The sequence below is a fragment of the Leucopleurus acutus genome (assembly GCF_964270905.1).
Source record: "Leucopleurus acutus genome assembly, chromosome: 4".
In the NCBI taxonomy this organism is placed as follows: domain Eukaryota; kingdom Metazoa; phylum Chordata; class Mammalia; order Artiodactyla; family Delphinidae; genus Leucopleurus; species Leucopleurus acutus.
The window spans coordinates 139,846,188-139,861,230 of record NC_139146.1 but is presented as its reverse complement, the minus strand read 5'-3'; the positions used below and the strand labels follow the sequence as shown (position 1 = coordinate 139,861,230).

The following is a 15,043-nucleotide window of genomic DNA, read 5'->3' as shown; positions in this document are numbered from 1 at the left end:
CTCTAGTCCTGCTATCTCACTTTGCTACTTTCATGATATTCATAAAGAATTCTATTGCCTACCTCATACTCCCATGTCCAAAAGAGCACATTAATTACCAAAATGTCTTCTCGAGGTAATTTAGAAAAGCTGTAATGCTTTAATCTAAATGCAAGAATTACTCTATTCACATTCTGAAACATCTAATAATTAATCATTTTATAAGAACAGCTTACTTCTTAAACTGGATCATAAACCTCTTGCATATGGGATTATTTTAAAAATACATTTGAGATCCCATGTGGTGGCTGCCATAGGCACTGTGCAAGCAAATACATGCTCATTAGGTAGCTGTTTCTGGAGGACTACATATCACACTGAAATTAATCATATACAGATACTCCAGACCCTTTCTTCTGAATGAGAGATAGCTTTCAGGTGGTCTGTGAACCCTATGGTATGGCGGTTGTTTTTGGATGACTACATATCACACTGAAATTAATCATATACAGATACTCTGGACCCATTCTTCTGATTCAGAGATAGCTTTCAGGTGGTCTGTGAACCCTATGGTATGAAAAATTAGGTGGACGGTCCATTTATCTCAGGAGATGGTCCAAAACCTTCTTCAGATTTGCAAATATTATCTGTGACTCAGAAATATAGCAATCATTTATAATGCTGCTCCAATGGAGAAGCATAATCAGAGATCCCAGCAATGTACTTACAAACACCATCAAGGTATTAACACATACCTAAAAAAGAAGTATATCTTTCAATATCTGCCAAAGTTGTACTTCCAGTAATAATATCAGTTTTAGGATTTAACCTCTATGCACTAAAAGGACTATTTCAGGTTCACAATGCTATTACTTTTTATATTAATAATATATTGGCAACCCAATTCTATCTTTAAAGCTTTGCTTTTTAAAAAAATGACTTCCAAACATTATGATGTTTTAGAAAATATTTGTGAAAGATTGTCATAATTCATAATTGTATATGTAAGACAATTTATTCTATCTACTGTGACTAATTTTCTGTTCACTTACTTTGTGCTATACCTATAATCAAGATTTTTTTTTCAGGTCCTTATTATCTTACAAATTAAAACCAAAATTTATTTTGGTATTCAAAAGCCTCACAAAATACATTTCCATCTCAGTGTTATTTACTTCACTAAAAGATACCTTCTGCTTTATTCATTTTTCCTTAATCACACTTTTTATATCTTGAGGTTAACTTTAGATTCACAAGAAGTTGTAAAAAATATTACAAAGAGATCCCTTCTACCTGTTACCTAATTTCCCCAATGATAATATCTTATAAAATTATATATAAAATATCACAGATAGGATACTGACATTGATATACTCAGGATATAGAACATTTCCATCACCGTCTCAGGTTGCCTTTTAAACCACACCCACTTCCTTCCCCTCCATCCCCTCTTCAAATCCCCACAACAACTAACCACTCTATTCTCTATTTCTAAAATCTTGGCATTTCAAGAATGTTATATCAATGGAATAATACAGTATATAAATAGAATGACACCTCCCAGATTGGCTTTTTTCAATCAGCATAATTCTTTGGAGATGGATCCAAGCTGTTATGTAAGCCATTCATTCCTTTTTTATTGTTTTCCATGGTATGGATGTTTGTTTCACTAATAACCCAGTGAACATCATCTGGGCTGTTTCTAGTTTTGGGTTATTACAAATAAAACTGCTACATAGGGACTTCCCTGGTGGTGCAGTGGTTAAGAATCCACCTGCCAATGCAGGGGACTCGGGTTCAAGCCCTGGTCCGGGAAGATCCCACATGCCGTGGAGCAACTAAGCCCGTGTGCCACAGCTACTGAGCCTGCGCTCTAGAGCCCGTGAGCCACAACTATTGAGCCCATGTGCTGCAACTACTGAAGCCCACACACCTAGAGCCCATGCTCCGCAACAAAAGAAGCCACCGCAATGAAGAGTAGCCCCCGCTCGCCACAACTAGAGAAGGCCTGCGCACAACAATGAGAACCCAACGCAGCCAAAAATAAATAAATTAAAAAAAAAACAAAACTGCAGGCCTCCCTGGTGGCGCAGTGGTTGAGAGTCCGCCTGCCGATGCAGGGGACACAGGTTCGTGCCCCGGTCTGGGAAAATCCCACATGCTGCGGAGCGGCTGGGCCCGTGAGCCATGGCCGCTGAGCCTGCGCGTCCGGAGCCTGTGCTCCACAACGGGAGAGGCCACAACAGTGAGAGGCCCACATACCGCAAAAAACAACAACAACAACAAAAAACTGCTATGTACATTCATGTACGTGTAAACATAAATTTTTATTTCTGGGATAAATTCCCAGAAATGCAATTGCTGGGCTGTCTATTAGTTGAATACTTAGTTTTGTGAGAAACTGCTAAACTGTTTTACAGAGTGACTGTGTCATTTCATATCCCATCAGCAACGTACAAGTGATCCAGTTACTCTGCATCCATACCAGTATATGGTGTTCTTACTAATTTTTACTTTAACCATAGGTGTGTAGTGATATCTCATTTTGGTTTTACTTTGCATTATCCCTAATGGCTAATGAATGTATTAAAAAACCTTTTCACATGCTTATTTACCATGTGTATATAATCTTTTGTGGAATGTCTCTTCATGTCTCTTAACCAATTTCTAATTGGGTTGTCTGCTTTTTTAATTGGGGGTTTGGGGAGTTCTTTATATAACCTAGACACTAGTCCTTTGTCAGATATGTGCTTGGCAAATATTTTCTCCTATCTTGTTGCTTGTCTTTTCTGTTACTTCATAGCATCTTTGCGGAGCAAACAAAAAATTTTTTGATGAAGTCCAACTTATCCACTTTTTGTTTTATAAACTATCTAGGTTAAGTCTAAGAAGTCACTGCATAGCCTAAGATTCTAAAGTTTTGCTTCCATGATTTTTTGCTAAAAGTTAAAAGTGTTGTTTCATATTTATATTCAAGATTCATGTCAAATTCATTCTTATATAAAGCATGAGATTTAGGTCAAGGTTAAATTTTGTTGTTGTTGTTTTACCTATGAATGTCCAGTTGCTCCAAAACCATTTGCTGAAAAGGCTATCTCTTCTCCACTGAATTATTTTGCACCTTTGTCATACTGTATGGGTTCCCTGCCCTGTTCCATTGATCTATGTGTCTATCCCTCTCCCAATATTACACTGTTTTGCTAACTGTAGCTATAAAGTAAGTCCTAAAATCAGGTACACTAATTACTCCTACTCCTTTACCTTTAATGAACCATTTTTATTTATTCAGGTTCTTTGTATTTCCATATGAGTTTTAGAATAAACTTGCTCTTATCTACAAAGAAGTCTTGTTAGGATTTTGACAGGAACTGTATTAAATGTGGTTATCAACTTGGGGAGTCTTGACATCTTTACTACCATGTCCTTCAATCCATGAACATGATATATCGTTCCATTTATTTAGATACTCTGATTTCTTTCATTAGTATTGTATAGCTTTCAACATACAAATCTTATACAATTTTTTTTAAATTTACAGCTAAGTATTTCTTGTGTGTGTGTGATTGTAAACAGTAATGTATTTTTAATTTCAGTGTCTACATGTTCACTACTAGTATATAGAAATATGCTAAATAGAAATTGATTTTTGTATGTTTATCGTGTACCCTGAAATCTTGCAGGATTCACTTATTAGTTCTAGGAGTTTTTTTTTTTTTTGGTACATTCAATGGGTATTTTATACATGATCATGTTATTTGCAAATAGGGACAGTTTGATCTCTTCCTTTCCAATCTGTGTGCCTTTTATTTCCTTCTCTCACCTTAATGCACTGACTAGAATTTCCAACACTATGGTGATTAAGAGTGGTGAAAGGGGACATTCTTGTTTGTTCCCAGTGTTAGGGGGAAAGCATTAAGTCTTTCACTGTTAAGTATACTGTTAACTGTAGGTTTTCCATGGTTGCTTTTATCAATTTGAGGCAGTTTCCTTTGGAATTACTATTTTTCTATCAGTGTTTTATTTCCTGTCAGTTTTACCATGAATGAGTGGAGAAATTTTTCAAATGCTTTTACTGCACTGACTGATAAAATAAGATTTTTCTTATTTAGCCTATTAACACAGTGGATCACACTGATTGATATTCAAATAGTGAACCAGCTTTGCATCCTTGGAATAAACTCTACTTGGTCAGGATGTATAATTTTTTTAAAAGATTGTTTGTTTTGTTTTGTTAATAAATTTATTTATTTATTTTTGGCTGCATTGGGTCTTTGTTGCTGTGCGCGGTCTTTCTCTACTTGCGGCAAGCGGGGGCTACTCTTCGTTGCGGTGCGCGGGCTTCTCACTGCGGTGGCTTCTCTTGTTGTGCAGCACGGGCTCTAGGCGCGCAGGCTCAGTAGTTGTGGTTCGCGAGCTCTAGAGCACAGGCTCGGTAGTTGTGGCACACGGGCTTAGTTGCTCCGCGGCATATGGGATCTTCCCAGACCAGGGTTTGAACCCGTGTCCCCTGCATTGGCAGGCAGATTCTTACCCACTGCACCACCAGGGAAGCCCTTAAAAGATTGTTGAATTCTGATATTTTATTAAGGATATTTGGGTTTATTCCATGAAGGATATTAGCCTGTAGTTTTCTTTTTTTGCAGTGTCTTTGACTGGTTTTGATAGCAGCGTAGTAATTATTTTGTGAAATGGACTGGGAAATATTTCCTTCTCTTCTATTTTCAGGAAGAGACTGTAGAATTGGTTTTAACTCTTCTTGAAAAGTTTCATAGAATTCTCCAATAAAGACATCTGAGCCTGGAGATTTCCTTTTGGGAGTTTCCTAATTACAAGTTTACTTAACAGTTATAGGGCTGTTCATATTACCTACTTCAAAGTGAGTGAGTTCTGATCATTTTCAATTTTCAAAAAATTGGTTGTAAATTTATGTGTGTGGAGCTGTTCATAGTATTCTCTTACCCTTTTGATGTTTGCAGAGTTTGTATCCTTGTTTCTGATACTATTTTTGATAATAGTAAATTGTCTTCTTTTTTCCCTTTGTCTGTCTGTCAATTTTATTGATCTTTTCAAACAACTAGTTCTTTTGTTTCACTGTTTTCAATTTTACTGATTTTCACTATTGTTTTTCTGTTTTCAATTTTACTGATCTCCACTCTCACCTTTATTTCCTTCCTTCTTCTTGCTTTAGGTTTACTTTGCTTTTCTTTTTCTAGTTTCATGAGGAGAAGCCTAGATGACTAAGGCTGTTCCTCTCTTCTAACACGTGCACTAAGTGTTATGTTTCCTCTTAGTGTTGCTTTAGCTGGTTCCCTCGAATTTTTGATATGTTGAATTTTTATTCAGTTTAATGTATTTTTTAAAAATTCTCTTTGAGATTTCTTTTACCCATAGATTATTTGGAAGTGTGGTGTTCAGTTTCCAAGTGATTGAACATTTTCCAATTATCTTTCTGTTATTGACTCTATTTTGATTTCATTGTGGTCAAAGAACACACTCTGTATGATTTCAGTTTTTTAACTTGGTAGAAATTTAATTTATGATCCAGGACATGGTCTAACTTGGAGTATGTTCTGAGCACTTGAAAAGATTTTAGAGTCTGCTGTTGGGTGGAGTGTTCTATAAATGTTGATTAAATCTTCTTGGGTAATAGTGGTGTTTAATTCTTTTATATTCTTGCTGATTTTCTGTCTTTTTGTTCTATCAAGTGTTGAGAGAGAGCTGCTAAAGTTTCCAACTATAATTGTGAATTTACCTATTTCTCTTTCCAGTCATATTAGTTTTTCACTTACATATTTTGCATCTGTTTTTTGGTGCATACACATTTATATTGTTATATCCCCTTGAAGGATTGTCCCTTTATCATAACATAATATCTGTGGTAATTTTTTTAGTCTAAATTCTACTTTTTCTAGTATTAATACAGCTATTCCACTTTCTTTTGATTAATGTTTACATGATATATCATTTTTCATTTCTTTACTTTCAGCCTGTCTATATTGTTATAAATGCAGTGAGTTTCTTATAGGTAACATATAGTCAAGTCATATATTTTTAATTCACTCGGCTGATCTGTCTTTTAATTGCTATATTCAGATCATTTACATTTATATGTAACTACTGATAAGTTAGAGCTTATGTCTACCATTTTATTTTTTGTTTTCTGTTCTGTTTTCTTTTCCCTGACTTCCTGGGAGTTATGTGAACATGCTTTTTGGAATTCCATTTTGATTTATCTAGTGTTTTCTGACTCTATCTCTTTGTACAGTTTTTTAGTGGTTGTTCTAGATATTACATTATATATACATAACTTATCACAGCCTACTAATATCATCACTTCGCTAGTTCAAGTGTACTGTGAAATCCTTACTTCTACTTCTCTTTACTTTCCTTTGTTCTTCCCCATTTATAATGTAACTGCCTTATGTATTTTCTCTACATACATTGAGAACCACATCAGATAATATTAAAATTTTTGCTTCAAATGTCAAACATAATTTAGAAATTCAAGAGAAGCAAAGTATATTGCATTTACCCATATTTTTGCTTATGCTGTCCTTTCTTCCTTCTTGATATTTCAGATTCCTTTTTTTTATTATTTCCTTTTGTTTAGAAATTTTCCTTTAGCTATTCTTTTAGGGTATGTCTGCTAATGACAAATTCTATTACTTTTCCTTCATCTGAAAATATCTTGATTTCCCCTTCATTCCTGAAAGATATTTTTGCTGGGTATAGAATTCTGGGTTGATAGTTTCTTTTCTTTCAGTATTGAAAACTGTGCCACTTCTTCCTGGCCTGCATGATTTCAGATGTGAAATTCACTGTCATTTGAATTGCTTTGCCCCTATAGGTAAGGTGTCACTTCTCTTTTGCTGCTTTCAAGGTTTTTTCTTTATCTTCAGCTTTCAGAAGTTTGACTATGATGTGTCTTGGTGTGGATTTCACTGGGCTTATCTTTTTGGAGTTCACTCAACTTCTTAAATTATGGAAGTTTATATCTTTTGTCAAGTATTTGAAGTTTTCAACCTTTATTTTTTTTTAGTACTTTTTCAGCTATGCCCTCTTTCTCCTCTTCTTCTAGGAAACATATAAGAATGTGAAATCTTTTGTTATAGTCTCACTTGTACGTGAGGTTATGTTCCTTTTTTCTCTTTCAGTCTATTTTCTCCACTGTTCAGACTGAATAATGTCCATTTTTCTATTTTCCAGTTCACTGATTTTTTCCTCTGTTATTCTGCTGTTTATGCTATTCATTGCTAGTTTCATTTTGGTTTTGCACTTTTAATTTATAGAATTTCTATTTGATTCTTTATACCTTTTGTTTATTTGCTCTGACTTTCTATTTCTTTTCTGAGACTTTTATTCTAAATGTATATCTGTAATTGCTCATTGAAGCATTTTTATGATGGATGCTTTAAAGCCTTTGTTAGGCAATTCTAACTCTTCTGTCATCTTCATGTGCATTTCTATTGATTTTTTAAATTTGATTTGAAGTGTTCCTAATGTTTAGTATGGTAAGTGATTTTCAATTGATTTGTGATCATTTGAGGTATTATCTAATAAAGCTGTCGACCTTTCTAAAGCTTCTGTTTTAATTGTCCTGTTTGGTACAGGAAGTGAGGATACCATCTTGTTACTCCAAGGTGAGAGCAGAAGTTGAGGTTTCCCCCTTGGCCTCTGATGACGTCTGAAAGAAGAGGCTCCTCATCACTGATGGGCAGGTATGGGATTTCCAGTCCCCATTCAAGCCTCCACTGATATCTCTTTGGCTGGAAAGAGGAGGGGTGCCTCATTATTGCTCCCCAGGTGGCTTTAATGACACCACAATGATATGGCTTTGCTTACCTCTGGATGGCAGTGAAATTCCAGGCCACTTATAACACTACCCCGGGTGGTGGGGGAGAGGAAGGGACACCTTGTTACTGCTGGTAGCAGTGGAAGTAACAGCTCCCTACTCAATCTTCTCTGTTACCACCCCAGTTCGGAGGGTAGGGCATCTCATTACAGCCTGGAGAGGGTGACAGTATAGGTTCTCAGCCTCTGCTGGTGTGGGTGTGGGTGGGGCCACAGTTTTTTCTGTGGTATTTGGCTGCGGTAGAACGGCTACTGCTTAAAAGTTTTCTGTCTTGCTATGTTGCCCCTTTCCGGGTTGTCTGGCTAGAGACAGCAGGCCTTTCTTGGGAATTGTCTGTGCTCATTGGTGTTTCTGGGTTATCTGCTTCTCCAGCACCCAGTCTAAGACATAAAAGGCAAAATGCAACCCAAGCAACACACTGCCATGTTGTTCTTTGGGTCCCAAGGTCCTTAGCTGGTCTACCTTCTTCCCTCTATGTTTCAGTTTTCTTATGTTTGTTTTATTTTATAACTAATATCCAGTTGCACTTTAGTGTGAGGAAGAGGGAAAAGTATATCTCTTCCATCTTCCTGAAAGTGGACGTTGTCACTGACTTTTTTTTTTTTTGCGGTACACGGGCCTCTCACTGTTGTGGCCTCTCCCACTGCGGAGCACAGGCTCCGGACGCGCAGGCTCAGCAGCCATGGCTCACGGGCCCAGCCGCTCCGCAGCATGTGGGATCCTCCTGGACCGGGGCACGAACCCGTGTCCCCCGCATCGGCAGGCGGACTCTCAACCACTGCGCCACCAGGGAAGCCCGTCACTGACTTTTAAATCACTTCCCTCATTCTCATATCCAAGTTTCTGCCATCTTCTCTCTTCACTAACCATAGAAATCATACACACCTTGTGTAAACTCTTAATTCTCACCAATTATATGATGGCTTCTCCAATTACTCATTATAATTCTACTTTATCTTTCTGACTTTTCTTCAGACATCTTTATTCTATGTTTTGAATTTAATTACATTCAGTCTTCTGGGAGATCCTGGGTAAATCAGTTAATCTCTCTGAGCCTCAATTTTCTTATTTGTGAAAGAATGACACTGGTTCCCATCTATTTCAGAAGATTGTTAATAAGCATTAAATTTTTAAAAATAGGAATGAAAAAACTATAAAATGCTTGTCAAATGTTAGGTATTACCATTATTCCAAATGTTCTGTGTGAGTCTTGTCTCCTCTTCAAAAATTACAAATTCTTTGAGTAAGAGGATATCTCATATTTTCTTACTGTATATCTCTCAGAATTAGCCCATAGGGTAGAACTGATATCTCTGTTCTTATAGATTCACTCTAGATGTTAAGAATATTGAACTACCAAACCTAACACAGGCAGTAGCATCTGATCCATTATTATTTATCAAGCAAACATATAAACAGCTAATCAATGCCCTTGTCATTATATTCAAGTATATGTAAACAGGCACATGTACTATTCAAATAGACTCTGAAATACTTGGGAGTCTTTGAAGGTCAAGGTAGACTGGGCATGTTTTGAAGATATCCACATCAGACAGAAGAAAAGGGATCCATTTGATTCAAATATTTTTTTAAGGTGTACGTTTATATATACTATGCAAGTCACTGTCTAGATGTAAATAAAATACTCTCTGCTTTGAGAAACTCACAAACCTAACTAAAGAACAAAGAAAGAGCTACATGAAGTTAAGAGTTCATTTAGTCTACTCTCTTTTTTTTTTTTTTTTTTTTGTGGTATGCGGGCCTCTCACTGCTGTGGCCTCTCCCACTGCGGAGCACAGGCTCCGGACGCGCAGGCTCAGCGGCCATGGCTCACGGGCCCAGCCGCTCCGCAGCATGTGGGATCCTCCTGGACCGGGGCACGAACCCACGTCCCCCGCATTGGCAGGCGGACTCTCAACCACTGCGCCACCAGGGAAGCCCCTAGTCTACTCTCTTTGATAGTAAACTTTTATTTTTAAAGTTTTACAAAACACACAAATGAAAATATCTCTTCTATCTAATTTAATTCCGTAACCAATTATCTCCTCTTTTTCTATTCTTGAAAGATATAAAAAACAAGTGGTTTCCATTTTCTGTAAAAAGTATTTTGGCAATTACAGAGCAATAAATCTATACTTACCTCTCATATAAACAAAAAACTATAGTCTTTACTTAGAATAAACAGCTTGGTAACCCAAACACAGAAATTTAGATCAAATGCTTAAAAATAAAATAAGACGATTCAGAAGGTAATGAAAAGGTCCTATGTGTTGAATGAATGAAACCTGCCATTTCTGTGTGCTGACACACTAGCAGTAATATTTTCTAATTAACTACCTTTGCTCACCAAGCATCTCTGGCTTACAATCTGGGTTTTCTTTTCTTTATTTTTTTTAGCCATGCCACGCGGCACGTGGAATTCACAGACCAGGGATCGAACCCGGGCCCCCTGCAGTGGAAGCGTGGAGTCTTAACCACTGGACTGCCAGGGAAGTCCCAACAATCTTGGTTTTCTATGTAGTTTCCACTCAATGAAATATGGGTTCATCAACCACCACCCTATTATGATCCTCTTTGGAGTTAATAAATTGGCATTCTGACTTACAAATAACCCCCTATGTATTGAATAATGTGCGCCTTTCCTCTAGAGATGAATCACCGCCAAGCATGTTGATAAATATTAAGTTTCTAGTTTTGCAAAGTGTAGTATTAGACTCTGAAATGTACCACACCAGAGAACAATCACCTTTGTTAAACTCCTCTAAGTGTCTGTGTGGGGTGACATATATGTTGCTCACCTCTTCAAAACACAACACAGGCTGTAAAATATTGGTAGGTTCACTTACTGTTAGTCTAAGACCGATAATGCTAACATGACTTCAATACAGAAATGGGAGAAAGAAGCAGTTAAATGTCCTTAACATTAATGAAGAATTAATACTGAAATCGTCTAACAGATCACAAACATGCAAATAACTCACTGCCAAATGTGTTTAGACATCTTAAAAACACAAAAAATTTTAAATTAAATGATTTTAATTCAGAAAGTGAAAAAAAGGTTTTTAACTTTGGGGGGGAATATGTGCTAAAGTTAGTGTTTTTGAGTAAAGCAGCTTTTCCGATGCTTTCAACACACCACTTCTAATCTAAGGAGACAGAGAAGGCTCTCACTGCCACAGGGACGGTCTACTTTCACCAGCACCACTTTGGCAGCTGCTTCTACTGGAAAATATTAATAATCCCCAAATGTATTTTGCTTGCCAACTTCTTTTAAAAAATGAAACTGTTTTGCAAACAATTTTAACAGTATTTTTATGAATGACAATTGAGTCGTCTATCTTTTAGGAACATTTAAAATGATTATCTCCTTCCTGTTATTCCAAGACCCCGGCATTTCACTGTAAACATCATACATTGGCTTTATGAATGCCAAATTCACAAGAACAAATAATCGCAAATTTAAGCATTTTCCTATGAATCAGAAGTTAACTATTATGAATAAATTGTAATAAACATGAATTATAAAATCAGTTCTCTCACACTTATTTACTAAATTGGCAAAAAAACTGAAATAATAAGAAAGAAAATGAAGAAAATATTAGCCAAGAGAAAAGAAACATTCTTGAAAAAAAAAATCACAGTAGTTAGAACTACATATAAAATATGCAAAAATTGGCCAGAGTTAACAGAAATAGAAGAATACTGGACAAATAGTGATTCCAAGTAATTTCTCAATTCTAGACAGTCTCTAATATCTTAAAAACTCATAAAAAATATATTGCTTTTAGTTCTTTTAGAACCAGCTGGTAACATGCTAGAAGCTCATACATAATCATCACACTACTTGTGTGTAGTAAACTAGAAGGCATGCACGGGTATCTAGAAAAGTTACTTAGAACTTTGCCAAAACTGACATGTTGCTTTTGTGAAGCCAAACAGCATTTGTTTAGCTCTTGGTATAACAAGTTAACAGTGAAGTTTTAAAGGATTTTGAGGAGGCTTGCTTATGCTGGCCTCTAAATGCACCAGTCTAAGGGCAGAATTTAATATTCTAAAACACTGTAAAACAGATTCTGAAAAGGGCTTAGAAAATTGCTTTAAAAGGTTTACTTTACTTTTAAAAGCATCTGTTGCTCCAGGTGCATGGTTTTTGTCTGGATGAAACTTCAAAGCAAGCTTTCTATAAGCTTTTTTCAAATCTTCATCACCAGCATCTTTGGTAACTCCAAGTACTTCATAGTAATTTTTACATTTGTTTATGCTGTGAACAAGAGAATGTGTTACATTGTAAGTAGACTTCAAGGAAGAGCTTCGAGTAATACCTCTATTTTTTAATTTACTAGAATAGTATAAAGAACTGTCTGTGGACTGTTTTCTCGACATCAAGTTATAGTTTATCCATTAAGGGTTATTGCTCCATTCTCTTTTTCAATCACAGACTATTTTTCCAACCTCTCCCAATCTAAGAAGAATTGACCATAAGAATGTCCTTGGTGCAATTTATCACAACTACAGAGAAGTAAAGCAAAACTCATAACAAATGTGGATGAAGGACAGAGCACACACTGTAACTAAAAGGAGAGAGTAAGAACAATTTTATAGTACTCTTAAGTGCATAAATAAATTCCAAAACTCCTCGCAAGTATGTCACAGCTAAAGATTAATGTGCATTGCATTCCAAGAGTTTTATTGTTGCATAATGTAACCTAACCAAATATCAAAGCAACAGTTTAGTGCATGTAGGCAATTACAGTACCCTATGGCTTCAATGTCAAGGCAAGTTAATTCAGCTAGGCAATGATAAAGAAAATTCATTTGTGTCAGTCTCTATGAAAGATAAAATCTCATAATAAAATACATCATGGACTCAAAAATATTTGTTACACCTGATTTTCATTATGATGAACATACTCTTAATGATTACTTACATGTTTATAACCCTAAATATGGGTTTATAACCCTAAAAACATGTTTATAACCCTAAATATATTTAAGCCCAGAGTCTTTGAAGTATGTTAGGAAAAGAAATACTCTGAATGGAGCAGAGAATACTAATCCTTTTGTATGCTAACATTGTCCCATGGCCTAAAAATTTTTCTTCACTAAAATACAGCTACATTTTAAATATTTTTTGTTGAGTACTATATAACTTTAAATGCGTTCCATGTATGAGAGCCCTGATGACAGAAGTAGTAAGAAGTAAAAGGATCTGAGGCACAATTGTTCCCTGACAGCTAAAGAACTGCAAAGGCTGACTTGAAATTTTCAGAGAAAAGAGACAAGATTGATCTTATTTCGCTACTAAACCTATTAGCCATCACAGTGCTTGGTACATGATGGGTTCTCAGTAAATATTTATGGAATAAATGAACCTTAGCTCTCCTTTCATAATGAAAGCATTCATCATTTGTTATATGAACAAGGGGAAAAAAAGAACACACTGAAAATATTATAGAATTTTTTAATAATCACAACAAAAATCTGTTAGGCAGTCTTCTTCAGAGTAATAATAATTAAAATTAGATTTTTCTACTTTAGATACTTAATAAATATGAACACAAGTCAATATTATTTCATAAACATGACATTTCCTTTATTTAGTCAATAATATTTATTGAGCATGAACTACGTCCCAGGGCACTTGAGATCTCTTAGAGAACAAAACAGAGAACGATCACTGCCTGTGTAGAGACTCATTCTCCTAGATATGTTAAGAAACTATGTGATAGAAAAAGAGAGAAGAACGACATGTACAGAACACCTACTGTGTGTCAGGCACATATCCACAACCCCATATCCATGTTCCAACATCCATAAAGTTCTGAAAAATGGAAGTTATTCTATAACTAACTTGACTGCAAAAACCTGACTTGGAAACTTTCAGAGGCAAAATTTCAAAGGCAAAACTCAACTGATGTGAAGCTGCTATAGAGTCTTCATTTATCACATTCAAGTGTAATATTTGTACCTTTTGCTACAGGAATGGCACTATTAGGTTAGGGCTGCTTACCAGACCCTGCTAAGACATTATGTAATCTATACCATATGCTCCTTATTACTTTTCGAAAATATGAAGATCTCGAGTTCCAAACTACATCTGGTCCACAAAAATTTCACGTAAAGAATCGCAGAATCTTATTATGCTGATTATTTTATACAAATTATCTCATTTACTCCTCATTAGGTAGATACTATTCCTATTTAACCAATGAGGAAATCAAGGCTTCGAGTGGTTATGTAAATTGCCAAATGTCATATAACCAAGTAACAGATGGAAACCAGAATTTATTTCTTCAACAAAAATTTACTGAATATCCACTTTCTGCTAGATGCTGTTTCAGACACTATAGTGGTAAATAAAGCAGTCAAAAATTCCCTCCTCACATTAAATTTACAATTGGGAGAGAGACAAGCAATTAACAAATATAGAAGTAAACTACGAAGTACATCATATGACATCATATGGTGATAATATATTTAGAGAAAAATGAAGTGGCAAAGGGAAGGAGTGAATGGAAAGAGAGGCCTGCTATTTTAAATAGGGCGATTAGGAAAGGCCTCACAAGTGAAGCTTCAATCCTCAGTTTGTCTGACTTGAAAATCCTGCTGTCTCAGAATCAGAATAAAGAAGAAAAGGAGCCCATTCAGACTCCAGACCAACCATCCACTTCCTTCTATTTGCTCTTCTAATCAGTGTTTAAACAGATTCTCTGTTGGTTTTGGTGCCCCAAACATGCCTTCTCTGCCTCTCTTCTTGTTTAGTTAGTTTCTACAACGTCTTCAGACCTCAGCTGAGCTCTTCCTTTTCTCAAGAACTCAGATTCCTCAAGACTAAGTTTGGTGACCCTCTTATATTCTCCCAAAGCTCTCTGAACTTAGCCCTATCCCAGCAATTATCTTAAATGTACCACAGCTATCAGTTTACAGGTTCGCCTACTTTTCCAGACTATTAGGCCCCTTGAAGGCAAGGATTGTGTCTTGTTCACTGTATGTGTTGAATGGATGGATGACTAGTACAATTTGAGGGCAGAAATGGTGAAGATCTAAAAGTCATTTTTGGACCAAAGATAGTAAGTGCTGTAAGAAAAATATAGTTGGCACCAAAAAATCAATTTGGTATAGAAGACTGTGGGACAAGGACCAGAGCTAAAAATATGACAGACACTATCTGAACACAAAAGACAAAAGGCAGTGATAAACAAAACACTGAAC

The 15,043-nt window shown here is 36.0% G+C and overlaps 1 protein-coding gene across 2 annotated transcripts in view; it reads right to left on the bottom strand.

The window, feature by feature from the left end:
• DNAJB14 (DnaJ heat shock protein family (Hsp40) member B14) overlaps positions 1-15,043 on the bottom strand; it is a 47,175-nt gene that overhangs the window by 12,690 nt on the left and 19,442 nt on the right. For both annotated transcript variants that reach the window (XM_082838767.1, XM_082838769.1), the window contains one exon: positions 11,947-12,092. In XM_082838767.1, coding sequence (XP_082694893.1) covers positions 11,947-12,092 — 146 coding nt within the window. The remainder of the gene's footprint in view (positions 1-11,946; positions 12,093-15,043) is intronic.